This window comes from Coregonus clupeaformis, unplaced genomic scaffold (assembly GCF_020615455.1).
Source record: "Coregonus clupeaformis isolate EN_2021a unplaced genomic scaffold, ASM2061545v1 scaf0307, whole genome shotgun sequence".
Lineage (NCBI taxonomy): Eukaryota > Metazoa > Chordata > Actinopteri > Salmoniformes > Salmonidae > Coregonus > Coregonus clupeaformis.
Window position 1 is genome coordinate 187,237 of NW_025533762.1, and position 24,849 is coordinate 212,085.

At 42.3% G+C, this 24,849-nt stretch overlaps 1 protein-coding gene across 4 annotated transcripts in view; it reads left to right on the forward strand.

The window, feature by feature from the left end:
- Positions 1-5,616: 5,616 nt before the first annotated feature.
- syt14a (synaptotagmin XIVa) overlaps positions 5,617-24,849 on the forward strand; it is a 186,908-nt gene continuing 167,675 nt past the window's right edge. For all 4 annotated transcript variants that reach the window (XM_041848356.2, XM_041848358.2, XM_041848357.2 and 1 more), the window contains exon 1: positions 5,617-6,360. In XM_041848356.2, the coding sequence (XP_041704290.1) occupies positions 6,090-6,360 (271 nt within the window). In that variant the 5' untranslated portion in view covers positions 5,617-6,089. The remainder of the gene's footprint in view (positions 6,361-24,849) is intronic.

The window sequence follows — 24,849 nt, forward strand, 5'->3', positions numbered from 1 at the left end:
TGTGATCACATGCCAGCATGGAACAGTGTTCAGCGATAGCTAATGCCTTGGTGGCCTCAGACATCTGTGAGCTCCTCATCAACAGGTAATTACTGTTACGGTCCTCTACCTACAGAATGAGAATGTCATTTCAGTCAAATCATTCCGCTCCAGTCTCACTGCTCAGACCTGCAACTCCTCTTTGTTACAACCAGCAGTGTGTGTAGTTAGGCAGTTTACTTTTGCAAAAGTCCAAATTATGCATACACTGATTGATATAAATACTCTATATTATTGACAGAGAAAATATACCTTTCTGTTATAAAAAACATTTTGATTAGTTTACATATTGCGTCACGGTATTGATTTACCGGTCACAGAGATGAGGATGGAGGAGAGAATAGATTTTGAGAGACCCATGGTACCTGGTAAGACTCGTGAATTTATTACCACCTGACCTTTCTCTCTGTCTGTATTTTCTTCCCTGTAGGTACCCCTGGTCTTCACATTAGTGTTAGGGTTAGCCTGCGGTTATCCTGCCCTCCACAAATAATGGCTACCTCTAGTTCACAGCACAACTCTGTAGTTGGAGACAACCATGTATCTGAATAAAGCATGCATTTTACTTTTGTGGCCTTTGATATTTTAACCCTCCTCTACACCTGTTCAACTTCAAGTGATGTAGCAAACCCCTGACTAAAGTTATGCATCAAATAATGACAAGGATGTGCAGTAAGACTGTTTTTATACTTGTTTAATTACTAATTTAATATACTATATCTTGCAGCGACTCAACCTCCAGAAACCCCCTTTAGTGCCCATCAGGAGAGGGGAACTTGCTGGTAGTAACTGGTACTATCTTTCCGATACCATCATTGACACTGATAGTTGTAATACGTTGGGCTGGGGGATTTTCTAAAATGAATGGGTGAAAATATAAAGTGACTTTCTTTCCAGTTAGCCTCCACACAAAACGTTGAATGAACATGCCTATACAAAGCCATGGGCTTTTCAGACTGGTATTTGAGTACATCAGTATGGGAAAGTTTGTTTGGTAGCTAGCTAAATTATTTAATGAATACATTTTTTTTACTCTCATTAGCAATGATGCCTAGTGTGTGATAATGAATGTTTAATTCTTCACCTTTGTGAAGTTTTAATTTGAATCATTCTGTTGATGGCGCCATGGAAATCATACAGTGGCGGCTGGCCGATAGAGGGCGCTAGGGCGCCGCCCCCTTAAATAAAATTATTTAAAAAAATAAAATAAAAAATAAATAAAAATAATAATAATAATAATAAAAACATCAGTATGTCAATATTTGTGTGTTTGAAATATGGAATGCACACAGTAATATGTGTAAGATATGATAGAAAATCATATTCGCAACCTTTCCTCTGCCTGTCAAACGCCTCGTCAGCTCTGGGCGATACAGAAAGTGCCCCGAGGAGGCGGGTCTACGTAGCAGTTAAGCCAATTGCTAATTTAAGATATGAATGTATGACATAAAATGTAGCTAATCAGCGATTTTAATTCGAATCCAAGGAGGGCGATTATTTTATCGCCCCAAGCTCGCCCCTGATAAAATAAGGACCGGGCTCCAGTGGCGCCATTTTTACTAGACGACAATGGCGGCGCAAAGCGTTACTCCTCCAAGACCCAACCCTAACTCGGTGAAATCTCTCCTCCAAGATCCGTTTGAGAGGAGAACTTTGTCAGAGAAAGTTCGGGTGAAAGAGCTGGGCCCAGATCAACCTGACCTCTCAATCAGACAGCAGGCTAGCGAGAAAGGGAAGCAGTATATGCGCGGCTTCTCCCGTAGCTGGTACACCAGGAAGGCTTGGCTAGCTGGGTGCACTGATGCTAATGCTTTATTTTGCTTTCCGTGCTTGCTTTTAAAACGACGGGGTCAGATTCAGCATGGACAGGTACCGGAGTGAGGGATATGAAGCACCTGTCAGAGAAGGTAAAGAAACATGAGAACACCAGGGCACACATGGACAACTCTGTAAAGCTAGCTGTATTAGGAAGGGTGAACATTGCTACGCAGCTGGATGACGGCCACAGGATTGCGGTGAGGAAACACAATGAGGAGGTGGATAAAAACAGGCACATTCTATCCAAAATTATCGATTGTGTGAAGTTCTGTGGGGCTTTTGAGTTGGCCTTGCGTGGGCACGAGGAGACTGACTCCTCGGACAACCCCGGCATTTTCCGGGGCTTAGTGGATTTTGTTGCCTCCCTCGACAGTGTGCTGGAGGAGCACCTGAAGACAGCTACCGTTTTTAAGGGCACGTCAAAGACGATACAGAACGAGCTGTTGGACTGTATGCTGTCAGTGCTTAAGGATTACATCCTGGAGGAAGTAAAGAGTGCTGATTTTATCGCCATTCAAGCTGACGAGACGACTGACGTTTCCACCCACTGCCAGTTGGTGCTTGTGATACGCTACATCGATGCTAAAAGTAACGTCCAAGAGCGTTTTTTCGAGTTCATTTTGATCGAGAACGCAACCGCCGACACCATCGCTACAGCGCTGCTGGAGAGGCTCAGCACCATACTCTCACATGGACAAAAGGCCAAACTTATTGCCCAGGCTTACGACGGAGCAAGTGTGATGAGGGGAGCCACCGGCGGAGTGCAGCGTAAAATAGTGGATGTGTACGAAAATGCGCACTACGTCCACTGCTATGCACATCAGCTGAACCTCATCATGCAGCAGGCTACTTCACGCATCCCCAGGATCGGCACTTTCTTTTCCGACCTTGCAGGATTTTCTGCTTTCTTCTCCAGGTCTCCCAAGCGAACCACCGTGCTTGACGAAGTGGTTGCGCATAGACTCCCCAGAGCCTCTACAACACGGTGGAACTTCCACAGTCGCGCTGTAAACACTGTGTACGAGTACAGGGATGACCTCCTAACGTGTTTCCAGACCATCAGAGACTCTGGGAACTTTGATGCCCCGACTGTCAGAGAGGCGGGGGGCTTTGTGAGGATGCTCGAAGACGAGGCTTTCTGTTTTTTCCTGGCACTGTTCCACAAGATCATGCCAAATGTGGACAAGCTTTTCAGCCAGCTGCAGAAGAGGAACATCGACCCTGTCTTCATTAAAGCACTTGTCCAGAGGTTCACAGACAGCATGCTAACAATCAGGTAAATAACTATATTTACTATTGGCTGATAAAGATGTTGTTAGAAAGATGAATAGTTCACTTACAACAGTTTAAAAGCCTAAATGTGTCTGGTCATCAAAGTGAGTGATTATCATAGCGCCGTCACAATTATATTTGTTTTAGTATTTTAAAAGGAAAGAGAAGACACAATCAGACGTTGATAATAATGCAGGAAAGTACTACACAGTTTGTAATAATTATTCAGGTGTCCACCAGGTCAATTTCTAGAAGAGGCCTAGTTGTTATTGAAGATTAACTTTATTGCTAAGTGCACAGCAGAACAAAATGATGTTGCATCCCTCTCACAAATGTAATAGAAAAAGGCTTTAAAACGTAATAACATCAGTTAATTATGTACATCACAGGTTAAAAGCAGTTACTAGACATAGTTTGTGTGTATATACACACTATCTGTCTGTCTGTCTGTCTGTCTGTCTATATATATATATATATATATATATATATATATATATATATATATATATATATATATAAAAGTCACTGGTTGTGTGTTGAGGGGGAATTACAGTGAGTTAAGAAGTCTGATTGCAAGTTATCAAATTAAACTTTATTTTTTTGGACCCAGGGCCTCAATTCCCTCTTTGTGTGGGGACAGCGCATCTGACGAGCAGCAACAGCCCATCAAGCGACGGAGGATGCTGGGACCAGGAGAACAACAGAGGTTGGCTATAGAGGTAAGTTGTGATGTAATTGTCAGTGTTTCCCCCTAGAACTTTTTTTCAGGCCTGGTAGTATGTAGCCAAAACCCTGAACAATCAGCACCTTGGTAATCATATACTTGAGTTGGACATAGGCATGTGTCAGTCAGGATCACTTGCATCAAAATAGCTTAATTGCAAATTAAAGCTGATGATGTATCTTTTACAGGTATGTGATACCATCCTGAGTCATGCCAAAGAGAGGTTCTCCCTTCACCCAGCACCTCATCAGCGCAACACTATTGCACGGAGAGTTGTTCCCACAACACAGTGTGAAGTTCCCGATACAGCGCTTGAAACAACCGTGGAGGCGTACCCCATGTTGAACAAGGCCAAGCTCAAAACCGAACTGTCCCTCATCTATGAGAACAGTGAGTTCAAGGCTTGTAGTGGTGCAGTGCCCCTGTACCAGTTCTTCATGGAGAACAACCTTCAGAGCACTTTCACAGAGACTGCCAGCCTCCTCAAGATCCTCATCACCACACCCATGACAACTGCTGAGTCAGAAAGGTGCTTCTCTACACTGAAAAGGATCAAGACCTTCCTGAGAAACAGCATGACACAGGATCGCCTGAACGCTCTGGCCATGCTCTCCATGGAGAAGAAACTTGTCAGGGACATTCCTGACTTTAATCAAAGGGTCATTGAGAGGTTTGCCACTCAGAAGGACAGACGGGCAAAATTCCTGTACAAATAAGATGACAGACACACACACACAGAGCAGCTCTGGCCGCATGTTTCTTTGTATATAGTTGACCTTAGCATAAAAAAATCCAGTTATATATGGTACTCTAGAAAGTCTTAATAGTGTCTTTGCTAATATTACTGTATATATGTTGTTTTGTATCAATTAATTGTTGCAGTTCTGGAGCACATTAACAATTAGTCACATTTAGTATGATCATAAAATACTGTATGCTATTCTTCCAGTCAAAGGTTTGAGTTCATCCACTTGATATCCATTTCTATATTATACATCCTTTTATACAGTGTAAGATTTCCTATAAACTTTATAATAATTTCATGTTATTGTCCACTTTCCACTCTGTTCTGACAGCATGCCTGTTGCGTTGCCTGTTTACTACCAATGGTGAAAAGTTCACTTTAAATGCAAATGAAAGGCTTGGGTTTGTGTAATATGTTTTTGTGTAAGAATGCCTCAACTTTTTAATATTGGCATTAAATAATTACTGAATGTTTCACTGAGCACTGCTGTCCTGCAGTTTGTGTTAAAATATATCGCGATGGTTACAGGAAAAAAAAAGTATGGCACAGCCCCACCGAGAATATTTTTCACCAGCCGCCACTGAAATCATATAAAAATAAGTTTGGTTAAAAATAAATAAAATGTAGTTCTTACACTATTTGTCCATAATTTTGTTTAAATCTAAGAGCAACCATCATTAGTCACATTTGTTCCAATCACAGTAGCAAACCATAGATCTGAAACAGACTGGAATACATTAGCAATGGGTGGTAGCCTATGAACCTGTTGATTGTGTTTTCAATAACATCCATATTGCTTTCAAAGTGATACATTCTTTCAGAGTGGACTGGTTTGTTTAGATTGTGAATGTATTCATTATTGTCGTATCATTGATATTTTATTTTTTATTGCATGCTTAAATTGGCTGACATTTAAGGTGACGAATATACAAATGATAACCTTTATTTTTTATCTGGGAATGTATTTGAGATCCACTCTAATTGCATTCCACTCACTGTATACATGTTTTGCCTTCTTGCCAGGTCTCCCTCGCAAAATAGATTTTTAACCTCAATGGGTCTTACCTGGTCAAATATGTTCTAAATTAATTTCCCTAAGAATGCATGCTTTTGCACACACTGTAAAACAAATCGTCGTGCCCACAGATTATCCATTATATTGACCAGATACTCAAGTGGCCTCGCTAACAATTGAAAAGACGTGTCTTCAAAGATGGAAAGAAGTCGGGAGGAGTCCTTAAACCTCAGTGGAGGAAGCGAGAGCAGGTTGGCTAGAATGGTCCAATGAGACTGCAGATACGTGTGTGAACAACAGGCACACCTCCGATATGAAATTGTTTTCTCCAAGTTGCCGGCATGTCACGTGTCCTACATATATCAGTACACTTGTAACAACCTAAACATAAACATTACGAAACGTATATTCGATCAACTAAGCCTCACGTAGCAAATTAGCCATTACATTGTTTGTTGTCCAAATTCCACACTGTCATGGACTTCCATTCAAAAACTCCTTTGCCTTGTGGGCGAAAAAACGCCACCTGCTGGAGAAGACAGAGTTTGGGCCGAGTTGGCCTCTCTTTGCCTCTTCCTCTCTGCGGAGCCTCAGTCTCGGTGAGTCGGAGTAGTCCAACAGAAGGTAAGCTTCGTGATAGACCATACCATCTAGTGATCCCCCTTCCCTCTCGCTTATATTGCGCCTCTCCCCTTCTTCAACGGTCGCTTTGGTTGAATCCAAAACAGAACATCATGGCGATTGATGGTAAGTAGGCCAATAACGGGTCTCCTCCTCTTGTATAATGAACATCCATTGAAAGTAATTAGTATTGACACGACAAACGTGAGTAAATATACTCAGAGAACGTACTGATTTATGGGATATTGTGGTCTTTTCCAGACATTTGCTAAAGTTTTAGTCGTTTGCAACGTCGCGATGGGTTTAGACTGGAAACAGTGGAATCTCATAGCAGCACTGCAAAGATCGTGTAGCCTACTCTGCATGTGATTTCTGTGGTGCTGAAAGGACCGCTCCCCCCGAAATGCTGTGATTTTTGTTCCACCCTGCCTGTGTGCTATTTTCGATTGAGAAGAGATCGAGTTGTTTGTTGAATGCTATTTTTTAACCCATTCAACTTCAGTCTGACTGTACTATAGCGAGTGTTTCATATTTAGGCTACGATTGGGAAACTGTTGTAGTGAGGGAATGGTAGAGACTTTAATTTTTCATAAAAATAATAGATAGTGATATGTGTATTCGTGCACAAAGCAGGAAAGAGCTGTAGGCAAGCAGGTGTCTGGATTTCGTTCATTGCTTATTTTCCAAATGCATTTAATCAGTGGACAAATAAAGCCAAGCAGAATCTGTTCTAATAGTGGTACATGAAGAACTAACATGTTTGCTGGTTTTGGACTGGGTTCTTCCTGTTTTTAGCTTACATGCAAGAAGGGGATATACTGAACAAACATATAAACGCAACATGTACAGTGTTGGTCCCATATTTCATGAGTTGAAATAAAATATCTCAGAAATGTTCCATATTGACAAAAAGCTTATTTCTAACACATTTTGTGCACACATTTGTTTACATCCCTGTTAGTGAGCAGTTCTCCTTCTCCAAGATAATCCACCAACCTGAAAGGTGTGGCATATCAAGAAGCTGATTAAACAGCATGATCATAACAGAGGTGCACCTTGTGCTGCGGACAATAAAAGGCCACTCTAAAATGTGCAGTTTTGTCACACAACACAATGCCACAGATGTCTCAAGTTTTGAGGGAGCATGCAATTGGCATGCTGACTGCAGGAATGTCCACCAGAGCTGTTGCTAGAGAATTGAATGTTAATTTGTCTACTATAAGCCGCCTTCTACGTCATTTTAGAGAATTTAGCAGTACCTTGAACCGGCCTCATAACCGCAGACCACGTGTAACCACGGCAGCCCAGGATCTCCACATCCATCTTCTTCACCTGCGGGATCATCTGAGACCAGCCACCCGGACAGCTGATGAAACTGTGGGTTTGCACAACCGAAGAATTTCTGCACAAACTGTTAGAAACCGTCTCAGGGAAGCTAATCTGCATGCTCATCGTCCTCACCAGGGTCTTGACCCGCTTCACGGATGAATCCCTGTTTCAACTGTACCGGCCGGGCAGATGGCAAACAGCGTGTATGGCGTCATGTGGGAGAGTGGTTTTCTGATGTCAACGTCGTGAACAGAGTGCCCCATGTTGGTGGGGAATGGCATTTTGAATGCACAGAGATACCATGACGAGATCCTGAGGCCCGTTGTTGTGCCGTCCGCCGCCATCACCTCATGTTTCAGCATGATAATGCACTGCCCCATGTCGCAAGGATCTGTACACAATTCATGGAAGCTGAAGATGTCCCAGTTCTTCCATGGCCTGCATACTCACCAGCCATGTCACCCATTGAGCATGTTTGAGATGCTCTGGATCGACGCGTATGACAGCGTGTTCCAGTACCCGCCAATATCCAGCAACTTCGCACAGCCATTGAAGAGGAGTGGGAAAACATTCCACAGGCCACAATCAACAGCCTGATCAACTCTATACGAAGGACATGTGTCGCACTGCATGAGGAAAATGGTGGTCACACCAGATACTGACTGGTTTTCTGATCCAGCTGCGACACATATACTGTATCTGTGACCAACAGATGCATATCTGTATTCCCAGTCATGTGAGATCCATAGATTATTTCAATTGACTGATTTCCTTATATGAACTGTAACTCAGTAAAATCTTTTGAAATTGTTGCATTTATGTTTTTGTTCAGTATATATTGTGTAGAGTTGACCTGTTTCCAATGAACATCTGTTTCTAAATACGTCCCCTTCGGGGAGCTTGGCATTTTGCAGATTGATCTAGTTTATGCTGTGCTTTCAGCATAGTTACCACTTAAACTCCCACACACACAAGGTTGCTTTCTCACTGCAATAGTTTGAATAACTTTCATTCTGACCACTGACTGTATATGCTATTACAGGATTATACCTCTTTCTTTTTCTTGATACAATTCTTAAAATAGCCTTTGTAAAATGATAATTTGACAGAGATTTATCTTCAATGTTTAGTAAATAAAACACATGGCTTGACCATCACTAACCCATTCTAAACCCAGTTTGGTTGTTCATAAGAATAAAACAGGAGGATAAATCAAAAGCAGTGGCATGAATTAAAAGCAATACATTGCAAGCTGATGCAGTGGTGTGTATTGACCAATAAAAAACAACAACATATAAAATAATTTGTGAAGGGAGGCCAAATGTCTGTGTTTCATAATAAGAAGAGGCTGAATGTACAGTATCTCACTGGAGAAAGCATCCGAACGAGAAAAACGGGCCCCTCTGTCTCTTTATGTGTAGCCCATCTTTCTGATGTTGTCTGGTTAAAAAGAGTATGATGTTGTTTCTGCCCATAGCATTGAATACAAGAGAAGCCTACGAGCATTTGGCCTCCCTTAATAATAAAACAAATATATATATATCTCTATCCAATCAGCGTTGAGCTAAACTAAGTGAACTCAACTGAATGGTCCTGGCGCACGAAAAATAAGTGTCAAGAGAAGCCAGTTTGGATTTGGCTTTACACCAGTCACATCACATCCAATGCCAAATGTCATTGACATCTCCCGAGTGGCGCAGTGGTCTAAGGCACTGCATCGCAGTGCTAGCTGTGCCACTAGAGATCCTGGTTCGAATCCAGGCTCTGTCGTAGCCGGCCGCAACCGGGAGACCAATGGGGCGGCGCACAATTGGCCCAGCGTCGTCCAGGGTAGGGGAGGGAATGGCCGGCAGGGAGGTAGCTCAGTTGGTAGAGCATGGTGTTTGCAACGCCAGGGTTGTGGGTTCGAATCCCACGGGGGGCCAGTATTAAATAATGTATGCACTAACTGTAAGTAGCTCTGGATAAGAGCGTCTGCTAAATGACGTAAATGTAAATGTAATTGACAGAAAGAACTTGAATTGTTGCATCTCGTTGTGTTGTTGTCCTCCGGTGGCTAGCTAGCTAGATAAAATTGTCCCTTTCCTAAATTAGCCATGGATAGAGATAGGGATTTGGACAAAAAAAAGACTTAATTCTCCCTACTAGCCAATGAATATAGCGGCGATTCTGATCCAAGCATAAATTCATACATTGTGCCCCTGGCCTGAGAGAATGGAAGTTCAATATGGAGCCAGATGTAGTTGGCTAATGTTAACTAGCTGGCTCATCATTGCCCATGAAAGGAATTTTAGCCAGGTAGCTGAGGACAACAAAAACTAAAAGCGTGTACTGTATGACAGAGTCATAGACCATTTTGGTAACATGAAAGAGAGGAGGACGGCATTGGCGTTTCTCTACAAGTAGGGTGAGTCAACATTGTTTTTTCTACTTACACACACACACCGGTGTTCTAAATCCAATAGTTGTTTAGTAGTCCGAAACAATAACTTGATTGACCATGCAATATGCTTTGTGGACTCCACTGAAAATATGTTGCTCTCCGGTTTTGTGATGAAACAAAGGTGTGGTTGAATTTATTCTGCCACTGTGTCTTCTTATTGTCTCGGCCTTAGGTCTACTGTATATATCACGGTGGCAAGCCATATGAACTAACAGGTTATAGAGCAAACAATGCAATTATCACAACACACAGGTTGTAATATGGCTTTTTCCCCCTGGCTTGGCTTCCCCTGTGATTTTATCGACCCACCGCTAGTGAGCTGGTGTACATTGTATTTGGATATTGATGCAAAACCATACATGTCTTGTCCTAAACATTCTGAGTGAACTGGCAATGTGATTGGATGAGTGTTTAATTTGATTCTTGGAAACAATATGACAATTTTAGGAAACAGCTATTATGAACTGACAGTGCAGAGAAAAGTTCAACTCAATGTGCCAGTGAACTACAATGTAGCAGATTGGCCCCGGGATTAAGTTGCCCCTAGGTACAGATCTAAGATAATCTTCCCCTCCCCCAATCCTACCTTTAACACTAGGGACACTGGCCTTCACAACCTACAAGTACCAGCCAAGAGAATGTGTGTCTGGGTGCCTAGGCAAAATAAATACCAACGTCAAAGAAGTATTAATTTATTGTGTTTCTTACACATGCCTTAACCCACAGTGTGCAGTTTATTATTATTATTATTATTATTATTATTATTATTATTATTATTATTATATATTTTAATATACATTTTTTAGGAGGTAGATCAGCATTATTATTGCAGATTGTATTTTTATTTGTTTAACACTTTTTTGGTTACTACATGATTACATATGTGTTATTTCATAGTTTTGATGTCTTCACTATTATTCTACAATGTAGAAAAGAGTAAAAATAAAGAAAAACCCTTGAATGAGTAGGTGTGTCCAAACCTTTGACTGGTACTGTATATTTTTAAACAAAGAATAGTAAAGACCCCTTTACTGGCTCAAATAGCCGACCAATCAGTCTGTTGCCAACCCTTAGTAAAGTTTTGGAAATAATTGTGTTTGACCATATACAATGCTATTTTACAGTAAACAGACTTTCAGCACGCTTATAGGGAAGGACATTCAACAAGCACAGCACTTACACAAATGACTGATGCTAAAATATATTTTGGGGGCTGTTTTGTTAGACTTCAGTGCGTCTTTTGACATTATCGATCATAGTCTGCTGCTTGACAAACCTATGTGTTATGGCTTTACATCCCCTGCTAGACATTACCTGTCTAGCAGAACACAGAGGGTGTTCTTTAATGGAAGCCTCTCCAACATAATCCAGGTAGAATCAGGAATTCCCCAGGGCAGCTGTCTAGGCCCCTTACTTTTTTCAATCTTTACTAATGACATGCCACTGGCTTTGAGTATAGACAGTGTGTATATATATACGGATGACTCAACACTGTACACGTCAGCTACTACAGCGACTGAAATGACTGCAACACTTAACAAAGAGCTGTAGTTAGTTTCAGAATGGGTGGCAAGGAACAAGTTAGTCCTAAATATTTCAAACTAAAAGCATTGTATTTCGGAAATTCAACTAAATCTTGTAATATATAATGTGGAAATTTAGCAAGTTGAGGTGACTAAACTGCTTGGAGTAACCCTGGATTCTAAACTGTCATGGTCAAAACATATTGCTGCAACATTAGCTAAGATGGGGAGAAGTCTGTCCACAATAAAGCGCTGCTCTGCCTTCTTAACAGCACTATCAACAAGGCAGGTCCTACAGGCTCTAGTTTTGTCGCACCTGGACTACTGTTCAGTCGTGTGGTCAGGTGCCACATTGGCTCAGAACAGGGCACCACGGCTGGAGGAGAGATTGACTTCATCACTACTTGTATTTGTGAGAGGTATTGACATGTTGAAAGCACCGAGCTGTCTGTTTTAAACGACTAGCACAGCTCAGACACCCATGCATACCCCAAAGAAATGCCACCAGAGGTCTCTTCACAGTCCCCAAGTCCAGAACAGACTATGGGAGGCACACAGTACTACGTATAGACATGACTACATGGAACTCTATTCCAAATCAGCTAACTGATGCAAGCAGTAGAATCAGATTAAAAAAACATATATAAATATACACCTTATGGAACAGCGGGGACTGTGAAGCAACACACATGATAACATACGCACTATACACACACGTACACATGGATTTTGTGTCGTAGATATGTGGTAGTGGAGTAAGGGCCTGAGGGCACACACTTGGTGTGTTGTGAAATCTGTTATGAATGTATTGTAATGTTTTTTAAATGGTATAACTGCCTTAATTTAACTTATTTACATAAGTATTCAGACCCTTTGCTATGAGACTAGAAATTGAGCTCAGGTGTATCCTGTTTCCATTGATCATCCTTGAGATGTTTTTACAACTTGATTGGAGTCCACCTGTGGTAAATTCAATTGATTGGACATGATTTGGAAAGGCACACACCTGTCTATGTAAGGTCCCACAGTTGACAGTGCATGTCAGAGCAAAAACCAAGCCATGAGGTAGAAGGAATTGTCCATTGAGCTCCGAAACAGGATTGTGTCGAGGCACAGATCTGGGGAAGGGTACCAAAAAATTTCTGCAGCATTGTGGTCCCCAAGAAAAGTGGCCTCCATCATTCTTAAATGGAAGAAGTTTGGAAGCCCCAAGCCCCCCGCCCGGCCAAACTGAGCAATCGGGGGAGAAGGGCCTTGGTCAGGGAGATGACCAAGAACTCGATGGTCACTCAGACAGAGCTCCAGAGCTCCTCTGTGGAGATGGGAGAACCTTCCAGAAGGACAACCATCGCTGCAGCACCACCAATCAGGCCTTTATGGTAGACTGGCCAGACGGAAGCCACCCATCAGTAAAAGGCACATGACAGCCAACTTGGAGTTTGCCAAAAGGCACCTAAAGGACTCAGACCATGAGAAACAAGATTATCTGATCTGATGAAACTAAGATTGAACTCTTTGGCCTGAATGCCAAGCGTCACGTCTAGAGGAAACCTGGCACCATCCCTACGGTGAAGCATGGTGGTGGCAGCCTCATGCTGTGGGGATGTTTTTCAGCGGCAGGGACTGGGAGACTAGTCAGGATCAAGGGAAATATGAACGGAGCAAAGTACAGAGAGATCCTTGATGAAAACCTGCTCCAGAGTTCTCAGGACCTCAGACTGGGGTGAAGGTTCACCTTCCAACAGGACAACGACCCTAAGCACACAGCCAAGACAACGCAGGAGTGGCTTCGGGACAAGTCTCTGAATGTCCTTGAGTGGCCCAGCCAGAGCCCTGACTTGATCCCGATCTAACATCTCCGGAGAGACCTGAAAATAGTTGTGCAGTGATGTATTGGGTCGTATGCACTACCCTCTGTAGTGGGTAGATCAGCTTTAATATTGTAGCTTCCATCAATGTAATTGTCTGCATCATTTCCAATCCCCCATATATTTTTATGCATGCATGTCCAGGATCCAGTAACAGAAGCGGTGTTTAGTCCCAGGGTCCCAAGCTTGGTGACGAGCTTGGAGGGGACTATGGTGTTGATCGCTGAGCTGTAGTCAATGAACAGCATTCTCACATACAGTACCAGTTAAAAGTTTGGACACACCTACTCATTCAAGGGTTTTTATTTTATTTTTACTATTTTGTGCATTGTAGAATAATAGTGACGACATCAGAACTATGAAATAACACATATGGAATCATGTAGTAACCAAAAAAAGTGTTAAACAAATCAAAATATATTTTAGATTCTTCAAAGTAGCCAACCTTTGCCTTGATGACAGCTTTGCACACTCTTGGCATTCTCTCAACCAGCTTCATGAGGAATGCTTTTCAAACAGTCTTGAAGGAGTTCCAACATATGCTGAGCACTTGTTGACTGCTTTTCCTTCACTCTGCGGTCCAACTCACCCTAAACCATCTCAATTGGGTTGAGGTCAGGTGATTGTTGAGGCCAGGTCATCTGATGCAGCACTCCATCACTCTCCTTCTTGGTCAAAAAAGCCCTTACACAGCCTGGAGGTGTGTTTTGTGTCATTGTCCTGTTGAAAAACAAATGATAGTCCCACTAAAAGCAAACCAGATGGGATGGCGTATCGCTGCAGAATGCTGTGGTAGTCATGCTGTTTAAGTGTGCCTTGAATTCTAAATAAATCACTGACCGTGTCACCAGCAAAGCACCCCCACACCATCACTCCTCCTCCTCCATGCTTCACGGTGGGAAGCATACATGCAGAGATCATCCGTTCACCCACACCGCGTCTCACAAAGACACAGCGGTTGGAACCAAAAATCTCACATTTGGACTCCATACCAAATTACACATTTCCACTGGTCTAATGTCCATTATTCATGTTTCTTGGCGCAAGCAGGTCTCTTATTATTCTTGCTGTCCTTTAGTAGTGGTTACTTTGCAGCAATTCGACCATGAAGGCCTGACTCACACAGTCCCCTCTGAACAGTTGATGTTGAGATGTGTCTGTTACTTGAACTCTGTGAAGCATTTATTTGGGCTGCAATTTCTGAGGCTGGTAACTCTAATGAACTTATCCTCTGCAGCAGAGGTAACGCTGGGTCTTTTATCCTCTGCACAGAGGTAACGCTAGGTCTTCCATTCCTGTGGCGGTCCTCATGAGAGCCAGTTTCATCATAGCGCTTGATGGTTTTTGCGACCGCACTTGAAGAAAGTTTCAAAGTTCTTAATGTTCCGTATTGACTGACCTTCATGTCTTAAAGTAATGATGGACTGTCGTTTCTCTTTTCTTATTTGAGCTGTTCTTGCCATTAATATGGACTTGGTCTTTTACCAAATAGGGCTATCTTCTGTATACCACCCCTACTTTGTCACAACACAACTAATTGGCTCAAACGCATTTAAGAAGAAAATAAATTCCACAAAGTAACTTTTAACAAGGCATTTCAGGTGACTACCTCATGAAGCTGGTTGAGAGAATGCCAAGGGTGTCTACTTTGAAAAATCTCAAATATATTTTGATTTGTTTAACACTTTTTTTTGGTTACTACATGATTCCATATGTGTTATTACATAGTTTTGACAGCAACACTTCCAGCCTATACACACTATATACATTTTACAGACTATCTATTTTGCAGTAGTTATATTTGCCATATAATTTTAACTGTTCTGTTTCACAAAAGTTCTGAACCTATATACAGTGAGGGGAAAAAGTATTTGATCCCCTGCTGATTTTGTACGTTTGCCCAATGACAAATAAATGATCAGTCTATAATTTTAATGGTAGGTTTATTTGAACAGTGAGAGACAGAATAACAACAAAAAAATCCAGAAAAACGCCTGTCAAAAATGTTATAAATTGATTTGCATTTTAATGAGGGAAATAAGTATTTGACCCCCTCTCAATCAGAACAATTTCTGGCTCCCAGGTGTCTTTTATACAGGTAACGAGCTGAGATTAGGAGCACACTCTTAAAGGGAGTGCTCCTAATCTCAGTTTGTTACCTGTATAAAAGACACCTGTCCACAGAAGCAAACAATCAATCAGATTCCAAACTCTCCACCATGGCCAAGACCAAAGAGCTCTCCAAGGATGTCAGGAACTAGATTGTAGACCTACACAAGGCTGGAATGGGCTACAAGACCATCGCCAAGCAGCTTGGTGAGAAGGTGACAACAGTTGGTGCGATTATTTGCAAATGGAAGAAACACAAAATAACTGTCAATCTCCCTCGGCCTGGGGCTCCATGCAAGATCTCACCTCGTGGAAAGGCAATGATCATGAGAACGGTGAGGAATCAGCCCAGAACTACACGGGAGGATCTCGTCAATGATCTCAAGGCAGCTGGGACCATAGTCACCAAGAAAACAATTGGTAACACACTACGCAGTGAAGGACTGAAATCCTGCAGCGCCCGCAAGGTCCCCCTGCTCAAGACAGCACATATACAGGCCCGTCTGAAGTTTGCCAATGAACATCTGTATGATTCAGAGGAGAACTAGGTGAAAGTGTTGTGGTCAGATGAGACCAAAATGGAGCTCTTTGGCATCAACTCAACTCGCCGTGTTTGGAGGAGGAATGCTGCCTATGACCCCAAGAACACCATCCCCACCGTCAAACATGGAGGTGGAAACAGTATGCTTTGGGCTTGTTTTTCTGCTAAGGGGACAGGACAACTTCACCGCATCAAAGGGACGATGGACGGGGCCATGTACCGTCAAATCTTGGGTGAGAACCTCCTTCCCTCAGCCAGGGCATTGTAAATGGGTCGTGGATGGGTATTCCAGCATGACAATGACTCAAAACACACGGCCAAGGCAACAAAGGAGTGGCTCAAGAAGAAGCACATTAAGGTCCTGGAGTGGCCTAGCCAGTCTCCAGACCCTTAATCCCATAGAAAATCTGTGGAGGGAGCTGAAGGTTCGAGTTGCCAAACGTCAGGCTCGAAACCTTAATGACTTGGAGAAGATCTGTAAAGAGGAGTGGGACAAAATCCCTCCTGAGATGTGTGCAAACCTGGTGGCCTACTACAAGAAACGTCTGACCTCTGTGATTGCCAACAAGGGTTTTGCCACCAAGTACTAAGTCATGTTTTGCAGAGGGGTCAAATACTTATTTCCCTCATTAAAATGCAAATCAATGTATAACATTTTTGACATGCATTTTTCTGGATTTTATTGTTGTTATTCTGTCTCTCACTGTTCAAATAAACCTACCATTAAAATTATAGACTGATAATGTCTTTGTCATTGGGCAAACGTACAAAATCAGCAGGGGATCAAATACTTTTTTCCCTCACTGTACATGTTACAGGTACAGTATATTTTATATTTGTTCTCTTGTTGTTATTATTCCCACCCTTCAGCTTCACTCAACCCTCCTATCTATCTCTTCACACCATCCATATTGGATTTCCATTTGCCAAATATTTTTCAACTGCGCTGTGATGCTTCACAAAAGTTCTGAACCTTTCTATTCTCATACTTTCTACTGATTGTAAATTAAATAAACATTTTTGCTAAAAGTATTATTATATTATTGATCGATTTGACTATGACTTTTCAAATCACCCATTATTGCTATCTGTAGCGTTAGCTCCAGGTAAATGTTGCAATTCTTCAGCCATTCCTGGACCTGTATCCTAAAACAAGCTACATATGGACAGTACCCAAATAAATTATCTAATGACTGTCTCTTCGCAGCAAAATCTGCAGAGCTGGGAAGGTTGTATCCTCCATATATATTTATATATATATATATATATATACAGTGGGGAGAACAAGTATTTGATACACTGCCGATTTTGCAGGTTTTCCTACTTACAAAGCATGTAGAGGTCTGTACTTTTTATCATAGGTACACTTCAACTGTGAGAGACGGAATCTAAAACAAAAATCCAGAAAATCACATTGTATGATTTTTAAGTAATTAATTTGCATTTTATTGCATGACATAAGTATTTGATACATCAGAAAAGCAGAACTTAATATTTGGTACAGAAACCTTTGTTTGCAATTACAGAGATCATATGTTTCCTGTAGGTCTTGACCAGGTTTGCACACACTGCAGCAGGGATTTTGGCCCACTCCTCCATACAGAACTTCTCCAGATCCTTCAGGTTTCGGGGCTGTCGCTGGGCAATACGGACTTTCAGCTCCCTCCAAAGATTTTCTATTGGGTTCAGGTCTGGAGACTGGCTAGGCCACTCCAGGACCTTGAGATGCTTCTTACGGAGCCACTCCTTAGTTGCCCTGGCTGTGTGTTTCGAGTCGTTGTCATGCTGGAAGACCCAGCTACGACCCATCTTCAATGCTCTTACTGAGGGAAGGAGGTTGTTGGCCAAGATCTCGCGATACATGGCCCCATCCTTCCTCCCCTCAATACGGTGCAGTCGTCCTGTCTCCTTTGCAGAAAAGCATCCCCAAAGAATGATGTTTCCACCTCCATGCTTCACGGTTGGGATGGTGTTCTTGGGGTTGTACTCATCCTTCTTCTTCCTCCAAACACGGCGAGTGGAGTTTAGACCAAAAAGCTCTATTTTTGTCTCATCAGACCACATGACCTTCTCCCATTCCTCCTCTGGAACAACCAGATGGTCATTGGCAAACTTCAGACAGGCCTGGACATGCACTGGCTTGAGCAGGGGGACCTTGCGTGCGCTGCAGGATTTTAATCCATGACGGCGTAGTGTGTTACTAATGGTTGTCTTTGAGACTGTGGTCCCAGCTCTCTTCAGGTCATTGACCAGGTCCTGCCGTGTAGTTCTGGGCTGATCCCTCACCTTCTTCATGATCATTGATGCCCCATGAGGTGAGATCTTGCATGGAGCCCCAGACCGAGGGTGATTGACCGTCATCTTGAACTTCTTCCATTTTCTAATAATTGCGCCAACAGTTGTTGCCTTCTCACCAAGCTGTTTGCCTATTGTCCTGTAGCCCATCCCAGCCTTGTGCAGGTCTACAATTTTATCCTGATGTCCTTACACAGCTCTCTGGTCTTGGCCATTGTGGAAAGGTTGGAGTCTGTTTGAGTGTGTGGACAGGTGTCTTTTATACAGGTAACGAGTTCAAACAGGTGCAGTTAATACAGGTAATGAGTGGAGAACAGGAGGGCTTCTTAAAGAAAAACTAACAGGTCTGTGAGAGCCGGATTTCTTACTGGTTGGTAGGTGATCAAATACTTATGTCATGCAATAAAATGCAAATTAATAAATTAATACAATGTGATTTTCTGGATTTTTGTTTTAGATTCCGTCTCTCACAGTTGAAGTGTACCTATGATAAAAATTACAGACCTCTACATGCTTTGTAAGTAGGAAAACCTGCAAAATCGGCAGTGTATCAAATACTTGTTCTCCCCACTGTATATATAACATTCTATTCTATATATATATATATATAATCACAATTTTCTTTAACCAATTTTGGTTTTTAATGCAGGGCCGACAGACGAGTTCCTTACTTTTCCCCCTTCCACTTGCCTCTTCCATTTTTTGCGGTAATGCTGCAATTAGTTGGTTGTAATTTTGGGTAGAGCAGACATTTCCATATATTTTTTGTTATCTGCATGTGTGACAACGACACCAGTCCTATTCATGATATAATTTACAAATATTATTATTATTTATTTTGTGAAAAATGTTTTGTTTTATCAATTAGTGTATTTGAGTTTAACCACAATATTTGTTGTATTATTTGTTCTGTCTTTTCTGGTGGATTAAACTGAAATTGCAACCAACTTTCTATGGCTTGTTTTAGAAATAGTGATATTTCGGAGATGATTTCCTTTTCAAATAACTGAAAGTGAGAGGTTGTAATCTGAATACGGGAAAAAGGCCATTCTTGAACATGGGGTGAGACATTCTTTACTAATTTGCTAGAGAACCAGTTTGGATTTAAGTATAACTTTTGTATGACTTACGCCTTTAGTGAGAGGTCCAGTGCTTTAATATTTCATCATTTCCGAATTCATATTCATTATATAAATAGGCCCTTTTAATTTTGTCTGGTTTGCCATTTCAAATAAAATGGAATCTTTTTTGCTCATTCATTTTAAAAACAGGTTGCTAGGTGTAGGCAAGGTGTAGGCAAGACCATAAGCAAATAGGTAAACTGGGATATCACTAAAGAGTTAATCAGGGGGATTTTTCCACAAATGGACAGGTATTTTTATTTCCATGGTACCAATATCTTATCTATTTTTGCTAACTTTCTATTAAAATGTATTGTAGTGAGAATGTATTTCTTTAGGGATATGTATACCGATTGTTCACATCCCCGTCAGACCATTGTATTGGAAAACTACACAGTAATGTAAAAGTTGTAAAGAGAAGCAATGTGTTTAATATTGGAATGTTGAGAAATAAATATAGTAGGCTAGCCTATAGAAAGTTCATGGGATCCTCCTCTTTTTAAGAGTCTATCAAAACTCTGTTTTCTCACGCAATTGCATAGCCTGTAGAAATGTTGCGCAACAGGAGCTCATGAAGTGTTTGATTAGATTTGCATTGATGTCAGTGATTAGAGGGATAATCGAGTACCTGGCAGTTAGTCATTAGTTGCCTACCAAAATTACTATCAGCAGCATCAGAGCTTGGAGAAGCCTAATTACCGTGACTAAACTGTCATGTGGAATTTGACTGCCACCATGACTCGTGACCGTCAGTGTGGCGGTAATACGGTCACCATAACAGCCATAGTTATGAATGACCAAAGTTGTCTGACTTTATAGTAAGTACAGCATCATAGGATATAAGGCATTTATGAATGTGTTATAAATGACCAATGTTGTCTGACTTTTTAAAGTAAGTACAGTGTCATGCGATGTAGACTCTTTATGGATGTGTTATGAATGACCGAAGGTGCCTCATTTCAAACAAAGTATTACAGGACAAAGTGTCAATAAATAGTTTATATGCGTTCTGCCGATTTTATGAAGGTTGAAGGTATTTAGATGAGTTGATGGAACTGCAAAGCTTGCGCTTTTGTGTGTGTTTGTCAGAGCTGAGATGATTTGGAGTAGTCCTACAGTACCTGAGACTACCGCACCAGGTATTCCTCTTCTGTTCCCATGCTGGAGACCAGGGCTTGATTACAACATATTACAATGGTGCCAACATTTTGTGGTTGTTCTTTCAGCGGAAGAGAGGGTGAAGGTGTCCAAAACCTGACTGGGCCCAGCACCTCACGATATGGCTTGTTATATTGTTGTCAAAGACCTGACTGGGCCCAGCACCCCACTGTATGGCTTGTTATATTTCTGTGTGCGTGTTTGTGTACTGAGGAACATGTAACCTGGTTTCAGAAGGAAGCCTCTTTCAATTTCCTTATGTTGGGGGCTTTCATCAAGGTAATTGTTGCCTGGTGTAATGTGACTAACATGACTTCTCTTTAGTGTGTCACCCTGCAACACAACATGTCACCCTTTATAAAGCACATGTTTATGTCATATTTGACATTGGTTATTGTCACATGGTTATGGCACATTTATGAACGTTTTATAAAGCATGACATATGGTTAGAGATGCTTTGTAACACATTTATGTAGTGCTTATGAAGGCATTATGAAGCCTTTATAAGCTGAACGTCATTTAAAGTGGGACCTAAAAGTTTATAGTCATCAAGATGTCACTAAATCGATTTGCTTTAAACAGATTAATATGTTTGGTTTGGAACTGTTGCTTGTGTCATACGCGCCTGTCCATTGCAGGATTTAGAACACAGTTGTCATTTTTAAACTCAAATGGCAGTGAAAAATTGGGGCGTTCTCTTTTATAAAAGTTGCTGGCCACAAACAGATTTGATAGTCAAGCTATCACTCAAATGAGAGCCAACCCCTGTCACTATTTAGAACTGCCTGTGGAGAAATTATTTGTTGAAATTATCTAGTCAAAAAGTGTTGTTTTTCTCTTTTCATATTTACCATCTACCATAACCATTGTCCCACAAGGAGATTAGTTAATAAATGGCTACTACGGTTCTATCAACAGGTACAGTATATGATTCTTAGTGCAAATTTAAACAAATTAAAAAGACCTAGCTAGCTAAAAGACAGTCAACCAGTACCTTTAAAAATTGCAGTTCTATTTCTCAAATCGTGTTTGTCTTTTAGAAGAGCGCAAATGGCACGTGTAGCGTCAGCGAATTGTAGCCTTGTACAAACCATCCTGATCTTGGGAGTTTACATTCTTTTTCGCTACATGGATTACGTCTAGTCACGACCAGATTCAAACCGTTTGAGCCCCTCTCTCTGCCTCAACCGTAAGGCTGGACCAATCAGTGTCCTCTGATAATCTGTGGGCGTGGTTATTTGATGACAGCAATGAAAAGCGCCTGTAATCATAACAACAATGGCTGCTCTTGAGGAGGTTAGTGTTGATGCTGCTATATCAGCAGTTATATCAGAACTGGAGGGCATAACGTCATTGAAAGAACAGCTAATACAGTGAACTCCAAAAGTATTGGGACAGTGACACCTTTTTTTGTTGTTTTGGCTCTGTGCTCCAGCACTTTGGATATGAAAAGATACAATGACTGAGGTTAAAGTGCAGCTTTAATTTGAGGGTATTTTCATACATATCGGGTGAACCATTTAGAAATTACAGCACTGTTTGTACAGTCCATTCGGAAAGTATTCAGACCCCTTGACTTTTTCCACATTTTATTACGTTACAGCCTTATTCTGAAATTTATTAAATTGTTTTTCCCCCTCATTGTCACGCTCGTCTAGAACAGATGAGGACCAAGGCGCAGCGTTGCAGGCAAACACTCTTTATTTAGAGACACGATCAAAAACAACAAACGATACGTGACAGTTCACGGTCTAACATAAACAGACTAGAAACAAAATCCCACAAACACGAATGAAAAACAGACTGTTTAAATATGGCTCCCAATCAGAGACAACCAGCAACACCTGACACTCGTTGCCTCTGATTGGGAGCCACTCTGGCCAACATAGAAATAGCACCCAAAGAAACAAAACACATTGATCTGTGTTTCAGACATAAGGAAGTGGATGGCTGAAAACTTTCTACTTTTAAACTCGGACAAAACAGAGATGCTTGTTCTAGGTCCCAAGAAACAAAGAGATCTTCTGTTAAATCTGACAATTCATCTTGATGATTGTAAAGTCGTCTCAAATAAAACTGTGAAGGACCTCGGCGTTACTCTTGACCCTGATCTCTCTTTTGACGAACATATCAAGACTGTTTCAAGGACAGCTTTTTTCCATCTACGTAACATTGCAAAAATCAGAAATTTTCTGTCCAAAAATGATGCAGAAAAATTAATCCATGCATTTGTTACTTCTAGGTTAGACTACTGCAATGCTCTACTTTCCGGCTACCCGGATAAAGCACTAAATAAACTTCAGTTAGTGCTAAATACGGCTGCTAGAATCCTGACTAGAACCAAGAAATTTGATCATATTACTCCAGTGCTAGCTTCCCTACACTGGCTTCCTGTTAAGGCAAGGGCTGATTTCAAGGTTTTACTGTTAACCTATAAAGCGTTACATGGGCTTGCTCCTACCTATCTTTCCGAGTTGGTCCTGCCGTACATACCAATACGTACGCTACGGTCACAAGACGCAGGCCTCCTAATTGTCCCTAGAATTTCTAAGCAAACAGCGGGAGGCAGGGCTTTCTCCTATAGATCTCCATTTTTATGGAACAGTCTGCCTACCCATGTGAGAGACGCAGACTCGGTCTCAACCTTTAAGTCTTTACTGAAGACTTATCTCTTCAGTAGGTCATATGATTGAGTGTAGTCTGGCCCAGGAGTGTGAAGGTGAACGGAAAGGCTCTGGAGCAACGAACAGCCCTTGCTGTCTCTGCCAGGCCGGTTCCCCTCTCTCCACTGGGGTTCTCTGCCTCTAACCCTGTTACAGGGGCTGAGTCACTGGCTTACTGGCTTGCTGGTGCTCTTTCATGCCGTCCCTAGGAGGGGTGCGTCACTTGAGTGAGTTGAGTTACTGACGTGATCTTCCTGTCTGGGTTGGCGCCCCCCTTGGTTTGTGCTGTGGTGGAGACCTCTGTGGGCTATACTCGGCCTTGTCTCAGGATTGTAAGTTGGTGGTTGAGGATATCCCTCTAGTGGTGCGGGGGCTGTGCTTTGGCAGAGTGGGTGGGGTTATATCCTTCCTGTTTGGCCCTGTCCGGGGTTTCTTCGGATGGGGCCACAGTGTCTCCGGACCGCTCCTGTCTCAGCCTCCAGTATTTATGCTGCAGTAGTTTATGTGTCGGGGGGCTGGGGTTAGTTGGTTATACCTGGAGTACTTCTCCTGTCTTATCCAGTGTCCTGTGTGAATTTAAGTATGCTCTCTCTAATTCTCTCGTTCTCTCTTTCTCTCTGAGAACCTGAGCCCTAGGACCATACGTCAGGACTACCGGGCATGCTGACACCTTGCTGTCCCCAGTCCGCCTGGCCTTGCTGCTATTCCAGTTTCAACTGTTCTGCCTGCGGTTACGAAACCCCTACCTGTCCCAGACCTGCTGTTTTCAACTCTTAATGATCGGCTATGAAAAGCCAACTGAGAGACCTGAGCCCTAGGACCATACGTCGGGACTACCGGCCGTGGTGACTCCTTGCTGTCCCCAGTCCGCCTGGCCTTGCTGCTATTCCAGTTTCAACTGTTCTGCCTGCGGTTATGGAACCCCTACCTGTCCCAGACCTGCTGTTTTCAACTCTTAATGATCGGCTATGAAAAGCCAACTGAGATTTATTCCTGATTATTATTTGACCATGCTTGTCACTTATGAACATTTTTGAACATCTTGGCATGGTTCTGTTATAATCTCCACCCGGCACAGCCAGAAGAGGACTGGCCACCCCTCATAGCCTGGTTCCTCTCTAGGTTTCTTCCTAGGTTTTGGCCTTTCTAGGGAGTTTTTCCTAGCCACCGTGCTTCTACACCTGCATTACTAGCTGTTTGGGGTTTTAGGCTGGGTTTCTGTACAGCACTTCGAGATATTAGCTGATGTACGAAGGGCTATATAAAAATAAAAATTGAATTTTTTTTTTTTGAATCTACACACCCTGGCTCAACATAACAGTGTCCCCAGAGCCAGGGCGTGACAGTACCCCCCCCCTAAAGGCGCGGACTCCGACCGCGTCAACCAAATACCACAGGGGAGGGACCGGGTGGGCACTCCGCCTAGCGGCGGATCCGGCTCGGGCCTGATCCCGCTCCCTCTTCAACCCCCCAAAGTACCCCTGGTCCGGTCTGGCCCCGCTGGCCGGGAGCTGGACTGCACACTGATGGAGCGGATTGCTCTAGCTCCGGCGTAAAACATCTG